Raw genomic sequence first — 16,736 nt, forward strand, 5'->3', positions numbered from 1 at the left:
GCCAAGAAAGCGGAGATAAAATTATCTCCCTTTCAGCAACAGGGTGCTAACACGCAAATTCGCATGTTAGCACCCTTTTTCTCTACGCTTCCCCTTGCATCTCTAATGAGATGCAAAGGGGGCGTTCCAGAGAAAAATAATAGGAGAAATGTTGTTAAGCGGCATTTCTCCTATTATCAAGGATTTCGCTAACCCTGTTAGGGATAAAAAAAAGTAGCGCTAACCGCGGTTAGCGCTGCTTTTTTTACACCAGGTATTTTCCTGACTTAGCCATGATATCCTATGGAAGGTGGATATCATGGCTAAGTTTGTGAGCCCCTATCATCAAGCTAACGCCAAACTTCGAGAGATTATCGTTGGTTTCCTAGCGATAATCTCTCATTTGGCAGTGAGCGCGAGGATTTTTATCACTTCTGAGATAAACCTTGCTAATAGCACGTTATCTCTGCGATAATTTCCGGCGATGCTTAGCGTTAAAAAATTTGTTGCTAAGCCTCGTTAGCGATAAATATCGCTAATCGTTGGTAATATGCCCCACAGTCTATTAAGATGAATAAAATATGACAATACAAAAGTTAAAGATAATCAGGGTTTACAAATATTTCATCTTAACTTGAATATTTCGTTTTTTAATTAATAATAAAAACAATAAAACCATGATTAAAAGTGAGAATATTTGATGTTCTATATACAACGGGCATTGCATAGCAAAAAAGAAATTCAAATGACATTGGTCCTCCTCTTAGGCTCTGCTGTATTACTCATGGGACTTGTGAGGTAAAGTTAAGTAGCCCTTCGTATGGCTCTGTGCCTGATTATCCAGGCACAGCCTAGAAACTTGTTTATTAGCTTTTCTTGCTATTCTGCATCGGCCAACAAGAGCAAACCAGGGAATCAGTGATGCTTTTTTATTTCAATTTTGTTAATACCATTTTATCCCAATTTAGTGACCCGCTTCACTTAGGGCCATATGTATCATACCAAATTGCGATCGCAAACGCTGAAATTCGCAGAATTGTGGCATTTGCGATCGCAATTTGGCTCAGTGGTATGTATGAAAGCAAAACTGCCTCCCAAAATAAGGAATCGCAACATTTGCGATTCCTTATTTTGCGATTGCATTTAAGGAATCGCAAATTGCGATTCCTTAAATGCAAAGTAAGAAGCACCGAAAAAGTGCAATTTGACCTTAAGGAATCGCAAATTACCACCAACTTCAAGTTGGTGGTAATTTGCGATTTATTTGAAAAATTAACTTTTTTGAATTTTTAAAGTGCTATGTGGCACACATTCATGTCCTTAGGGAATGTATGTGTGCCACATGTTCAAAGATGTACATTTCAGGGGTGCAACAGGGTGTCCTTTTGACACCCTGGCACCCTTGAAATTGCATTCTCAATTTGCGATTCTCTAATTGAGAATCGCAAATTGAGAATGTCTTCCCATTGATGCCTAGGGGCCTCTAGGCCCACAGGAATGAATGGGGAGGTATTCCTTAATTGCAAATGGCATTTTGCGATTCACAAATAAAGAATATGCAGGATTCGCTAAATTATTTGCAACTCCTACATACATAGCATTTTGCGATTCTCAAATAGCGATTCTCTAAAAATTGCTATTTCAGAATCACAAAACCAAAGTTTCATACATATGGGCCTTAGCTCCTAAGATAACCAGCTAGTTTACCTATCTGGGCACCCCGCCCAGATGACAGCCTCAGAATCATGGTTCACATAATTAAGGTTGTCAGATTGCTCCAAGTCCAAAGACCACCAAGTCTCCTAACCTTGGTTTTCCTTTTACAAATCATTGCTTTCAGCTGTGTTGGTCCAACTGATGCAAGAAAAGGCTACAATTCTCAGAATGCACCAATGTTTTAAATGTAAACTCAGGACTGGGTAATGGTGTCCTCGAGAAATACCTGCAAGGTTAGTAGTCAGCATACCTCATGAGTTCTTTTTGCAGAAAATCCGCCTGTGCACAGCTTATTTGACACTTTAATTACATTTATGAAATCGATGAACCCATCTGGAATTCTCAAGATTGCTTAATGCAAAGGCTGGCAGGGCTGGCATCATTTGAAAGGCATGCAACTAAGAGGCAATCAAAATGGTGGATGTGATGTCATGGCCCTAAAGTGCCACATTAAAAGCACTTTCCCAAATACCGCACAAGAGATGTCTAGCTGGAGTGATGCTTCGGCACTACATCTACCTCGCCGCCAAGACCTGGAACACCCTCCCCATCCTCCTACGGCAGACCCAAGACCTACTAACCTTCATGAGGCTTCTCAAGACCTGGCTGTTTGAGCAATAGCAGCACCCCCCACCCCCCAGCGCCTTGAGACCCTCACGGGTGAGTAGTGCACTCTACAAATTCCTGATTGATTGATTTATTGAGAAGTGAGGTAGCACAGTGGGTTATCTAGAAATCAATAGATCTCTTTCTGATTACGTTTATAGGTCTGCCTATAGGCAACTGTACTTGTCAGTTAGACAAAAAAAATACAATAAGTGGCTGCCCTGAGAAAAAGTGTGGTTTGGATCATTTCCATAAGCTATTGACTTTTTTGTCCTTTTCATGGTTTGTCGTTACATGGACGGACTTTCCACCAAGGACGAGGCATGACATGGATGCTACATTGCCCCATTAGTGTTCTGATTTTTTTAAGCGATGTGGAATCAAGTAGCCCTTTGTTAGCCTGCAGATGTACCATGGGGAAGGGTGTTTGCTTACTTTCCATGTGGAACTGAGCATTGGGCGTCCTTGATACTCCATCTTGTCTTCCTCCAGGGCAGGGGGTGTGGTCAGCCTTGTATTATTTTCAGCATAAGATGGCTGCCTCCCCTATATTTTGACCTAAAATATACCAATCCAAGATAAGGCACCAAAAATTGCCTTCAAAATCACTTACTGTTTTAACCATAGATATAGGAAGTTGGACCAAACCTGGATGTTTTGCAATGCATTTAAAGTGTATTTTGCACTGATGTCAGAAGTGATGTTTCTGTTAGGGGGAGAGGTATGGCGCCGCACCAGGGCAACTGACACTGGAATCTGGGGACCATGGTTCGATCCCTGGTGGCGGTGGCAGATTAGCCCAGCACCATGTGACTCTGGGCAATAGCTTGCTTAATCTTCCCGATGGCCCCCAGCGCCTGGAGACCCTTAGGGGTGATTGTTTGCACTTTACAAATGTGGATTATTATTATTATTATTATGTTAGATTCCATATCCCTTCATTGGCTCTGTCTTTTGCCCAGCATTTTGGAGAGTCTGGTACCTTGCACTTTTCTTTTGCCAAGGGTACCCTTGATTAAAATATCTCTTGGTCCCCCCTTAGGTAGTTTTAAAACACTTATTTCACTACCCTCCCCACTGAGTCCCCACACAGCTGCATGCATCATCACGGCTAAGAGAAAAGATCTCCGCCATAGAGCCCTCTCGTGGGTCTGTGGGCCATTGCAGCACCGGCCCCACGAGGAGCTAAGCCCGAGGATGACGCATGACACCCACATGGGTGGGTGAGGGCAACACCTTCCAATAAGGGGGAGAGGAGTTGGCCTAACGGCTAGGGCAGTCCACCTCAAATCCCAGGAACTGGGTTTGAGTCTCATCAACGACGCTGAACATCCTGTAATTCTGGGAAAATCACTTAATCTCCCCGTGCCTAACAAAGAAAAATGAATGCAATGCACCAGGTGCTATGTTAAGGGCTCTGATACCCGATTCGGGTCAAGTTCGCGCTATATAAAACTCTGGAAGAAAAAAAATAAGGAAGATCCGCTCACTTCATATACATTCCAACCAGACGTCTTCTATAAAGGAACAGCTATCACCTTTTCTCATGCACATTTTTCACTTTTTTCCTTCATTGGGGCCAGTTCCAGAAGGGACAGGCCTCCTTCATGTATCTGAGTGTGCAAGGTAAACATTGTGGCTATGATAAAGGTTCTCCCATCCTCAGGCAATTAAACAGAAAGGAGCAAGCACTTTGTCCACCCCTTGGCATGCAATAACAGACACAAGGCATGCCAGATTAGCTATGCAAGAATCCTATCAGCTAGATTCATGAAAGGGCCGTTTTGCGAGTCTTTAATAGCGATTCATAAGGAATCGCTATTAAGGACTTGCAAAACGGGATTCATGTAGGAATTGCTAAATAAATTGCGATTCCTACACATTCCTTATTTGCGAGTAGCAAATTGCTAATCGCAAATAAGGAATAACTCCCCATTCATTCCTATGGGCCGGCCCATAGGAATGATTATATAATTGATATATTATATGTAATTCTTCTATTTTTCATTGTTCTCATTTATTCTGTATTGATGTAATATTTACCCTAATAAACTTACTTTTGAACTTAAAAGAGTTCCTTGTATTCGCCAATTGGCTAGTAACTGGAGCTTGGGTTACAAGATTCACTACAACTCCATGGATCTGTGATGACTCACATGGAGACTCCACTTACTCAAGGTAGGTGAAGTCTCCTGATAAAATACTGGGGGGAGGAATTGGGACTGCAATCACTAATTTCCATGGCAACTCCCAATGCTCCCCTTGTAAATCCTGGTAACTTCACCCCCCTGGGTTTACTGTTTCCCCTGGTATCAGTATAACATAAGATAACACGTCTATTTGTAAAGTGCACGCTCACATACACGGGTATCTTGGCACTGAATAATAGATGATCATTGTTAACCAACATAATAGTACTCGTTTTATTGGCCTCGGAAGGATGCAAGGCTGAGTGGATCCGCCACGATTTGAACCTGTGACCATGTGGTCGCACACAGGCCCCTATAGTGGAGGCATTAGTTCACTAATGCAAATCTGCTGATCATTCCAAGTTTCAGATTGGTGTCAAAGGGAGTAAAATCACTTGCGTTTGTAGGCTATTCCGCCGCAGCGCTAAGGGGACGGGGTGGCCACGCGGCGTGCCCATGCTGGTGACGGAACCGCTCCGTCACCAGCCTCGGTGGCGCTGTGCTCATGACGGAGCGGTTCCGTCATGGGCCCCCCCGCTCAATGGAACGCCCAGCGCAGGCGCGGAATCCGCGCCGTGCAGGCTCGGCGAGCGGGCCATGACGGAACCGCTCCATCATCAGCACAGCGCCACCGCAGCTGATGACGGAGCGGTTCCGTCATCAGCATCGAAGGAGTTAAAGCCATGGAATACATTTCCACCTCAGCTTCGCCAGATTGCATCTGAGTCATTGTTTAGGAAGGCACTTAAAACCCGGATTTATAGTGCACCAGACATACTTTGTAAAACTCTGATTTGAACGTCCGTTTTTTCTGTTAGGAGCAGCAAACCAGCTCTGTTGCCATCTCTGGTTTTTCCGTATCAGCGCCAAGATGCTCCTTGGAGTGATGGTTGTGCTATACAAATACGCTTTTACATTACATTACTAAGCCACCAGTAACTGAAGGATAGTTACTGGGGAAGATGCTTAATTTGAGCAGGAGCTTTCCGGTGCTCAGCACTTAATTGGTGTCAGGTGTTCGGCACCGGCACCTAATTATCAACACCACACTTAGGGCAGTCTGCCACAAGGTGGCGCTGCTCATGTAATTTAAAGATGAACAGTAAAACAGGTGTTTAGGAAAATAATATACATTTAAAAATACCAATACCTGCTTCCCCAGCCATTCCTTTAGCTTTAGGGGCCTGGAATAATCTGAACTGTGCGCATTTACGCGCGATAGAGATGGTTAGTAGTTGTTTTGGCAGCGATGACAGGGGCGATGGATGGTGCAAGCTGCAGTGGCCTCCTGGTCAGAGCCCTGGCACTTAATATTTTACAAATTAAGCACTGGGCGACCTCATAATGAAGCTTTTAACGACCACAAAACATCCAAGAGAGACTCGCATAGCAGGAAAAGGCGGCGAAAGAAGGGTGAGAATGAGATAAATTTTTCTAAATCCTACAATTGTGGAAAGTATATACCAGTCTTACCTTCCACCAGGAGCTTCATCACTCTCTCCCCAACACCGTGTGGGCTTTTGGCTTTGCACGTGTACACCCCTTCATCTGGGAAGCCGACGTTCTCGAGCACCAGCGAGAGCACCCCGTCTCCGAACTCCTGGTGTGAGAGCTGTATGCGCCCCTGGTACTCATAGCTCTGCTCCTCACGCAGCTCCTCATTGTTGCTGTAGGTGAACAAGATCTTCGGCTCCTTGAACTCGAAGCTCTGCTGGATGTAGGCGTAGATGTCCGACACCTCGATCTCCTCGACTATGTCCTCGCGCTGCCAGCTGAAGGACAGCCTGTCTGCACCCTCCACAAAGGTGAGCTCGCAGGGTAGGGTCACCGTAGAGAAGGGCCGAGCCTTGATTTCCTTCATGGCAGCAGCATCTGACAGGGCAGAAAGGGAGACAAAGGGTCAGGGTCGCAAGGGAAGTGACAACAAATCATGGCCAGCAATTCTGAGGGGTGGGTAGAAGGTGTGCATAAAAGACCTCAAAGGGCAGCAGTCCTGGGTACAGGTATGTCTATGAGATAAATTATTCATTGTGAAGTCGATAAGGTACAGTGGTGCAGAGTAGATTTCTGTAGAGTTCAGTGGTGCAGAGTAGATTGGTGTAGAGTTCAGTGGTGTAGAGTGCATTGGTTTTAAGTATAGTGTTTTGGGGTGCATTGGCGTAAAGTGCAGTGACATAGAGTGGCGTAGAGTCCAGGTATCTCTGTCATCATAGCAATACTGTCCAGTTCATTGTCGTCATTGACTGTAAGAATAAGCACCACCAATGTTTCAGGTGAATGAAGGACAAAATATCGTAAACACAAATATCGTAGGACAGAATGTCGTGTCCAAAATATTGAGGACAAGAATATCGTGTGGGTCATTTTCTATGGCTAAGTAAAGTTTGCTATACATAACTCCACATATATGTACCTTGAAGATGTATATATCTTCAAGGTATGTAGATCTGGAGTTAAGAATAGTAAATCTATATTTACCTATTTGCACGTACCTTCTTGATTTTCTTGTCCTCGATATTTTGGGTTCGATATTCTGTTCACATGATATTTGTGTTTCCGATATTGTGTCACCGATCCGAATGGACACACGACATGTTGAGATGTCTGCTCAGTTGCCCCTCTGTCTTTTTTTTCTTTGGGCAGGTGACCAGCCGTACCGAAGAGTGAGTAGGTGAAAACAGTGGCTCAGTGTGCAGATCACAGTTAGGAGGGTGGATGCAAGCTCAGTGATTCCTCTCTTGATTATCTGAGCTGGCAGTGCTGACAGAGTCTACGAAGAGCAGAATAACTGGCAGGTACTCCACAGCATTGGGAAGGTGGTGTGATGTTCTGCAGGGGCTCTAGAGCTATGTGCCTTTCTAGAGACAGCGATTGTCAAGGTGGGAGAATGGGAGTCTCTGAAGCTCAAACATTCAGAATTTATGAAGCGCAGTTAATCGCCCAATAGGGTATTCAGGCACTACGTGTCCCGGTGGCTTTTTCGAACAGCCATGTCTTGAGCCTTCACATTTGTTGGCCAAAAAACATGATGCATGTGGCAAGGACCCAGACCCTGCAGGTGCCTAGAAAGGTTCTCCCTCGGGTGAGAAAGGAGGACCCCAAGGGTTGTACCAGAGGCCAATATCCAGTAAGACTGATTTGGGTGAGGTGGGGTGAGGTCCCTTGCAGATGTCTTCTCCACTATACGATTGGAGAGAACAGAATAGCCCCAGATCTGGCTGACAGAAGGAGGCCTAAGCCCATGGATGTAACACAGAATGTGTGTGGGCACTGGGATAGGAGCCACAATTACAGCCCTGCCGACTGCAATGCATCACGGATTGGACTAACGCTCTTAGGGCCAGATGTATGACCCTTTCATTTAGGGCTTCGCAATTTGCAAAACATTGCAAGTCGCAAATTGTGAGGCGCTAAATTAAATGTACAACAGTGTTTACAGTGTTTACAATGGGTCGCAAATTGAGAGGCTCATTATTTTTAATGAGGCTCTCGCAATTTGCAAGCCCATTGTGAATGCCCGCCGTCCGAGGGATGGTGGCCTGAAGGGCTCAGCAGACCACTATGTCTGGGACTGCTTTTTAATAAATCAGCTTTTTTTTTTAATGCATCCCGTTTTCCTTAAAGGGAAACGGTATGCATTTAATAAAGAAATAAAACAAAACGTTTCCGTTTCATTTTTGAAGGGCAGGCAGTGGTCCCTGGGACTCAATGGAATCAATGGCAAATACCGATTCGGTAAAATTACCGAATTGCCAAGGGGGACAGGGTGTCACTTTGACACCCTGTTGCACCCCTGTTGCTGGCTTGTGTGCCATGTGACACACATGCATGCCCTTAGGGCATGCATGTGTGTCACATGGCACAGATGTACATGCACAGATGTGCATGTACACTGGAATTCGTTATTTACCATGTAATAGTATTACATGGTAAATAGCGAATCGGTAATGGCCTGTGGCACTGTTTGAAGTGCCACCTACATCTGTATTTACCGATTCGGTATTTTATAGAATCGGTAAATTTACCTAATCGGTAAATATACCGATTCTGGAAATATAAGGCCCCCTACATGTCAAACACCAAATACCGGTCGGTAACGGCCGAAATCGGCCGTTACCGACCGGTATTTGGCCTCCTACATCTGGCCCATAGTTTGGCAAATTCTTCTTGAAAACCATAAGGCTTCTAAGAGAGGTTGAACAAATAACGAAGGCTGCCCGTCAGGGGACTACCACTATTTTTGGCCTTTGAACAGTTGACACCTGCTAAAATGTCAGGAATAAAAAGTCAGGACGCAAATAGAACTAAAAATCCAGGAGCCTGCACGAGCGAGGGTAAAAATTGAACAGAGACCCTGCCACAATCTTTTGGTGCTTGCCTGCAGTGTACCCCTCCCGCCGCCGCAACTACTGATGAAAAGCAGCCGCCGAGTGGAGGAGGCTCACAAACTACCATCCCCAACTGGCTTTGCGGCGCCAGACGCCGATCCCATCGCGCCAGGCGGCGCATAAAGGCAGCGTCACCCCGGCAGAGCGGGTGACACGAATAGAACTAAAAATCCAGGAGCCTGAACGAGCGAGGGTAAAAATTGAACAGAGACCCTGCCACAATCTTTTGGTGCTTGCCTGCAGTGTACCCCTCCCGCCGCCGCAACTACTGACGAAAAGCGGCCGCCGAGTGGAGGAGGCTCCCAAACTACCATCCCCAACTGGCTTTGCGGCGCCAGACGCCGATCCCATCGCGCCAGGCGGCGCATGAAGGCAGCGTCACCCCGGCAGAGCGGGTGACGCGAATAGAACTAAAAATCCAGGAGCCTGAACAAGCGAGGGTAAAAATTGAACCCCTCCCGCCGCCGCAACTGTTATGTTATGTTATGTTAACTGAAATTTCTTAAGCGCACAGCTGCCCCAGCTAAGGGGCGTCCCGGCGCTATACCTGAAAAAGTAACATAACCAACAGACCAACAGAGACACAACTAATACGGCATGGGGAAAAGATGCGTCTTAACAGCTTTCCTAAAAGCAAGGAGAGTTTCCAGAGAGCGAATGTGGACAGGGAGGGTATTCCACAATTTGGCGGCCATCACCATGAACGAGCGGCCCCCTAATCTACATTTTTGGAACCGTGGGACAAGTGCCAAATTTAGACCAGCAGAGCGAAGGTTTCGCGATGGAGTGTACAAAATCAGAAGATGCTGAAGAATGGCAGGAGTATCAGTTTTCAAAATTTTGTACGCGAAGCAGAGACTCTTAAACTCAATACGTCTGATTACAGGTAACCAGTGCAATTTGCAAATTGTAGTGCGAGCAGAGCAGAAGCGAGGCAAGCCAACCAAGGCACGTGCTGCCGCGTTCTGTACTCGCTGGAGTCGCTGGACTTCCGCCTGGTTAGCACCCAATAGCAATGAGCTAGCGTAATCTAGTCTAGATAGCACGCTCGCTTGGATCACCATTTGTCGCGTTGGGGCATCGAAGAATCTGAGGATCGGCCTTAAACCTCGCAAGATGCCGAAGCACATAGATGCCACCTTCTTAGTGTGACACGCGAAGGTCAGTTTGGAGTCCAGCCAGACGCCAAGATTTTTTAACTCAGAGATAGGTTTAGGGGGCGACCCCAGCTCCCCAGGCCACCAGTTGTCACCCCACAGATCAGGATGTTTTCCCAAAACCATCACCTCAGTTTTGAGGGCGTTGAGCTGTAAACAGTTGAGCGTTAGCCAACTAGCAACAGCCCTCAAACCCGCCGCAAAATTCGATGCCGGCTGGTTAGAATCCCCATTAAGGGCTACCGCCAACTGGGTATCGTCGGCGTACGATACCATAGTGAGACCCCAGCTCTTCGCAACTTCCGCCAACGGTTGGACATAAAGATTGAAGAGCGTGGGGCTCAACGCCGACCCCTGCGGGACTCCTTGGGTGATGGCATGGGACTTAGATCTGAAAGGTGGCGCTACCACCTGAAAGGATCGCTCCGAAAGGAACGACCGGAACCAATCCAGCGCCCTGCCTGAGATGCCGGCTTCACCCAGCCTACGGATAAGGATGGTATGGGATACAGTGTCAAACGCGGCACTAAGGTCCAAAAGGACTAGTGCCACCGTTTGACCTGCATCTAGTACAGAGCGGAGATGTTCTACCATATAAAGGAGCGCCGTCTCTGTACTATGTTCCGGCCGGAACCCATTCTGAGTTGGATCAAGTAGGTGTGCAGAGGCCAGGTGTTGAGTTAGAATGTTATTAACATGGGCCTCTGTGATCTTTGCTACCCACGGGAGAAGGGAGATTGGCCGATAACTCTCCGCCTTCAACGGGTCCAATCCAGGTTTCTTAATAATGGGTCTGACACAGGCAGCCTTCCAACTAGGTGGAACAAACCCCGTAATGAGGGACTGCTCCACCGAATGAAAGATAGGAGGAAGGCAGATGGACGCCGAGTCCAAAAACTGAATTGGCTTCAGAGGGTCGTCAGGAGAGCCTGATTTAACCTTGGCCGCTAAGAGGGTAAACTCTTGTTCCGAAGGTGTGGGAAGAGTAGCCAAACACTGAGAACAAACTACTGACGAAAAGCGGCCGCCGAGTGGAGGAGGCTCACAAACTACCATCCCCAACTGGCTTTGCGGCGCCAGACGCCGATCCCATCGCGCCAGGCGGCGCATGAAGGCAGCGTCACCCCGGCAGAGCGGGTGACGCGAATAGAACTAAAAATCCAGGAGCCTGAACAAGCGAGGGTAAAAATTGAACCCCTCCCGCCGCCGCAACTGTTATGTTATGTTATGTTAACTGAAATTTCTTAAGCGCACAGCTGCCCCAGCTAAGGGGCGTCCCGGCGCTATACCTGAAAAAGTAACATAACCAACAGACCAACAGAGACACAACTAATACGGCATGGGGAAAAGATGCGTCTTAACAGCTTTCCTAAAAGCAAGGAGAGTTTCCAGAGAGCGAATGTGGACAGGGAGGGTATTCCACAATTTGGCGGCCATCACCATGAACGAGCGGCCCCCTAATCTACATTTTTGGAACCGTGGGACAAGTGCCAAATTTAGACCAGCAGAGCGAAGGTTTCGCGATGGAGTGTACAAAATCAGAAGATGCTGAAGAATGGCAGGAGTATCAGTTTTCAAAATTTTGTACGCGAAGCAGAGACTCTTAAACTCAATACGTCTGATTACAGGTAACCAGTGCAATTTGCAAATTGTAGTGCGAGCAGAGCAGAAGCGAGGCAAGCCAACCAAGGCACGTGCTGCCGCGTTCTGTACTCGCTGGAGTCGCTGGACTTCCGCCTGGTTAGCACCCAATAGCAATGAGCTAGCGTAATCTAGTCTAGATAGCACGCTCGCTTGGATCACCATTTGTCGCGTTGGGGCATCGAAGAATCTGAGGATCGGCCTTAAACCTCGCAAGATGCCGAAGCACATAGATGCCACCTTCTTAGTGTGACACGCGAAGGTCAGTTTGGAGTCCAGCCAGACGCCAAGATTTTTTAACTCAGAGATAGGTTTAGGGGGCGACCCCAGCTCCCCAGGCCACCAGTTGTCACCCCACAGATCAGGATGTTTTCCCAAAACCATCACCTCAGTTTTGAGGGCGTTGAGCTGTAAACAGTTGAGCGTTAGCCAACTAGCAACAGCCCTCAAACCCGCCGCAAAATTCGATGCCGGCTGGTTAGAATCCCCATTAAGGGCTACCGCCAACTGGGTATCGTCGGCGTACGATACCATAGTGAGACCCCAGCTCTTCGCAACTTCCGCCAACGGTTGGACATAAAGATTGAAGAGCGTGGGGCTCAACGCCGACCCCTGCGGGACTCCTTGGGTGATGGCATGGGACTTAGATCTGAAAGGTGGCGCTACCACCTGAAAGGATCGCTCCGAAAGGAACGACCGGAACCAATCCAGCGCCCTGCCTGAGATGCCGGCTTCACCCAGCCTACGGATAAGGATGGTATGGGATACAGTGTCAAACGCGGCACTAAGGTCCAAAAGGACTAGTGCCACCGTTTGACCTGCATCTAGTACAGAGCGGAGATGTTCTACCATATAAAGGAGCGCCGTCTCTGTACTATGTTCCGGCCGGAACCCATTCTGAGTTGGATCAAGTAGGTGTGCAGAGGCCAGGTGTTGAGTTAGAATGTTATTAACATGGGCCTCTGTGATCTTTGCTACCCACGGGAGAAGGGAGATTGGCCGATAACTCTCCGCCTTCAACGGGTCCAATCCAGGTTTCTTAATAATGGGTCTGACACAGGCAGCCTTCCAACTAGGTGGAACAAACCCCGTAATGAGGGACTGCTCCACCGAATGAAAGATAGGAGGAAGGCAGATGGACGCCGAGTCCAAAAACTGAATTGGCTTCAGAGGGTCGTCAGGAGAGCCTGATTTAACCTTGGCCGCTAAGAGGGTAAACTCTTGTTCCGAAGGTGTGGGAAGAGTAGCCAAACACTGAGAACAAACTACTGACGAAAAGCGGCCGCCGAGTGGAGGAGGCTCACAAACTACCATCCCCAACTGGCTTTGCGGCGCCAGACGCCGATCCCATCGCGCCAGGCGGCGCATGAAGGCAGCGTCACCCCGGCAGAGCGGGTGACGCGAATAGAACTAAAAATCCAGGAGCCTGAACAAGCGAGGGTAAAAATTGAACCCCTCCCGCCGCCGCAACTGTTATGTTATGTTATGTTAACTGAAATTTCTTAAGCGCACAGCTGCCCCAGCTAAGGGGCGTCCCGGCGCTATACCTGAAAAAGTAACATAACCAACAGACCAACAGAGACACAACTAATACGGCATGGGGAAAAGATGCGTCTTAACAGCTTTCCTAAAAGCAAGGAGAGTTTCCAGAGAGCGAATGTGGACAGGGAGGGTATTCCACAATTTGGCGGCCATCACCATGAACGAGCGGCCCCCTAATCTACATTTTTGGAACCGTGGGACAAGTGCCAAATTTAGACCAGCAGAGCGAAGGTTTCGCGATGGAGTGTACAAAATCAGAAGATGCTGAAGAATGGCAGGAGTATCAGTTTTCAAAATTTTGTACGCGAAGCAGAGACTCTTAAACTCAATACGTCTGATTACAGGTAACCAGTGCAATTTGCAAATTGTAGTGCGAGCAGAGCAGAAGCGAGGCAAGCCAACCAAGGCACGTGCTGCCGCGTTCTGTACTCGCTGGAGTCGCTGGACTTCCGCCTGGTTAGCACCCAATAGCAATGAGCTAGCGTAATCTAGTCTAGATAGCACGCTCGCTTGGATCACCATTTGTCGCGTTGGGGCATCGAAGAATCTGAGGATCGGCCTTAAACCTCGCAAGATGCCGAAGCACATAGATGCCACCTTCTTAGTGTGACACGCGAAGGTCAGTTTGGAGTCCAGCCAGACGCCAAGATTTTTTAACTCAGAGATAGGTTTAGGGGGCGACCCCAGCTCCCCAGGCCACCAGTTGTCACCCCACAGATCAGGATGTTTTCCCAAAACCATCACCTCAGTTTTGAGGGCGTTGAGCTGTAAACAGTTGAGCGTTAGCCAACTAGCAACAGCCCTCAAACCCGCCGCAAAATTCGATGCCGGCTGGTTAGAATCCCCATTAAGGGCTACCGCCAACTGGGTATCGTCGGCGTACGATACCATAGTGAGACCCCAGCTCTTCGCAACTTCCGCCAACGGTTGGACATAAAGATTGAAGAGCGTGGGGCTCAACGCCGACCCCTGCGGGACTCCTTGGGTGATGGCATGGGACTTAGATCTGAAAGGTGGCGCTACCACCTGAAAGGATCGCTCCGAAAGGAACGACCGGAACCAATCCAGCGCCCTGCCTGAGATGCCGGCTTCACCCAGCCTACGGATAAGGATGGTATGGGATACAGTGTCAAACGCGGCACTAAGGTCCAAAAGGACTAGTGCCACCGTTTGACCTGCATCTAGTACAGAGCGGAGATGTTCTACCATATAAAGGAGCGCCGTCTCTGTACTATGTTCCGGCCGGAACCCATTCTGAGTTGGATCAAGTAGGTGTGCAGAGGCCAGGTGTTGAGTTAGAATGTTATTAACATGGGCCTCTGTGATCTTTGCTACCCACGGGAGAAGGGAGATTGGCCGATAACTCTCCGCCTTCAACGGGTCCAATCCAGGTTTCTTAATAATGGGTCTGACACAGGCAGCCTTCCAACTAGGTGGAACAAACCCCGTAATGAGGGACTGCTCCACCGAATGAAAGATAGGAGGAAGGCAGATGGACGCCGAGTCCAAAAACTGAATTGGCTTCAGAGGGTCGTCAGGAGAGCCTGATTTAACCTTGGCCGCTAAGAGGGTAAACTCTTGTTCCGAAGGTGTGGGAAGAGTAGCCAAACACTGAGAACAAACTACTGACGAAAAGCGGCCGCCGAGTGGAGGAGGCTCACAAACTACCATCCCCAACTGGCTTTGCGGCGCCAGACGCCGATCCCATCGCGCCAGGCGGCGCATAAAGGCAGCGTCACCCCGGCAGAGCGGGTGACGCGAATAGAACTAAAAATCCAGGAGCCTGAACGAGCGAGGGTAAAAATTGAACAGAGACCCTGCCACAATCTTTTGGTGCTTTCCATGCAGTCTACCCCTCCCCCCGCCGCAACTACTGACGAAAAGCGGCCGCCGAGTGGAGGAGGCTCACAAACTACCATCCCCAACTGGCTTTGCGGCGCCAGACGCCGATCCCATCGCGCCAGGCGGCGCATAAAGGCAGCGTCACCCCGGCAGAGCGGGTGACGCGAATAGAACTAAAAATCCAGGAGCCTGAACGAGCGAGGGTAAAAATTGAACAGAGACCCTGCCACAATCTTTTGGTGCTTGCCTGCAGTGTACCCCTCCCGCCCCGCAACTACTGACGAAAAGCGGCCGCCGAGTGGAGGAGGCTCACAAACTACCATCCCCAACTGGCTTTGCGGCGCCAGACGCCGATCCCATCGCGCCAGGTGGCGCATAAAGGCAGCGTCACCCCCGTGTCGCGGGAGCGCGCGGGAGCGCCCGGGGCTAAGCCCGGGAAAAGGGCGGGCCCTCTGTGGCCCTCAGGGGACCGAGGAGGACGGGGCGGGCTACCCCCCTGATATTTTGCATCGTATAACTTAACCAAGGTGATCCTTAGTACCTCTTCTATCCCAGTCTACACTCAAGGGGTAAATTATTATTACTGCCAGACTTACAAAACCAGGTCAAGATGTATAAAACTAGAAATACCCCTGTGGCCACAAGATCTGCAACCAGAATAAAAGATGTCTCCAATACCCCTCTTCCCACAATAACTGCCATAGATCTAATGCTACAGAAAACGATCAATGTAGTGGCGGATGCCATCCAGGACTCAGAAAGACGCATTTCACTAACTCCAGACCTGTGTTTTCCGGACCTCTCTTTACATACTACCGAAAACGTCAACACACTGGACAATACAATGAATTCTCAAGAGTCCATTCTAATGTTGTCATTTACGGGGCTCCCTAGTCCCCAAACAAGAGACAACACACCAACAGCTCTGTCTATACCTTCTACAGGCAATAGCAGGGACAATAGTCTTATGCTGCTTAGCGAAAATGGCATCAACACATGTTTGTCGCCCATAGCCCATCTAGAACCAGGGGCCCCGTCCACGGGTGATTTAACATCTATAACAACAAAACCTGCCCCCGGTATAAGTCATGCGATAAAAAACACAACTAGATGTCTTGGAACACGAAGTAAAAAAAAAACATCTTTAGTCAAAAAAATGTCTCGGCTTAAGGCTAAACAACATAACTCAGACAAGGACATCTGGTCTACATTTAGACTGGCTAAACTTGCTTCCAAAACAGCGACTTATAACCAGTCAAGATCCAGGTCCGCTCTTGAGTAAAGAGCAGACAGTCCCTACAAATATGCCTACACATCACACAGATCAGCCAGATCACACAATGATAAATAATAAATTATTTCTGGGTGATCTAGAAACGCTAATTAAGTCCCTCTTGCTGCCTATTAGTGAGAGAGTTATAAACATCGAGAAGGCATTAGGGAAATTTGAAAGGGCTCAAAATGATGCATCTTCCACCTTGCTCAAAATATTGAATGCACCACAATCAACCTCTACTTTTATACCAGCTAGTAGCTCCCTCGTTTCAACCAGTAATAAAAACGCACGGGCAAAGAAAGCCACATATAACACTGTCAATAAACAAAACTTGCCAACTTGTCAGGAAAAAAACCCTCCTACTAAACCTGTAATAATCTTAGACGGAGGAGTTCATCCA

At 48.0% G+C, this 16,736-nt stretch overlaps 1 protein-coding gene across 1 annotated transcript in view; it reads right to left on the bottom strand.

Annotated features, from left to right (window-relative positions):
* The window catches only part of LOC144773708 (uncharacterized), a 78,327-nt gene that overhangs the window by 36,441 nt on the left and 25,150 nt on the right, over positions 1-16,736 (bottom strand). The window contains exon 4 of the mRNA XM_078658853.1: positions 5,964-6,362. Coding sequence (XP_078514979.1) covers positions 5,964-6,362 — 399 coding nt within the window. The remainder of the gene's footprint in view (positions 1-5,963; positions 6,363-16,736) is intronic.

The sequence above is a fragment of the Lissotriton helveticus genome, chromosome 8, assembly GCF_964261635.1.
Source record: "Lissotriton helveticus chromosome 8, aLisHel1.1, whole genome shotgun sequence".
Taxonomy (NCBI): Eukaryota; Metazoa; Chordata; class Amphibia; order Caudata; family Salamandridae; genus Lissotriton; species Lissotriton helveticus.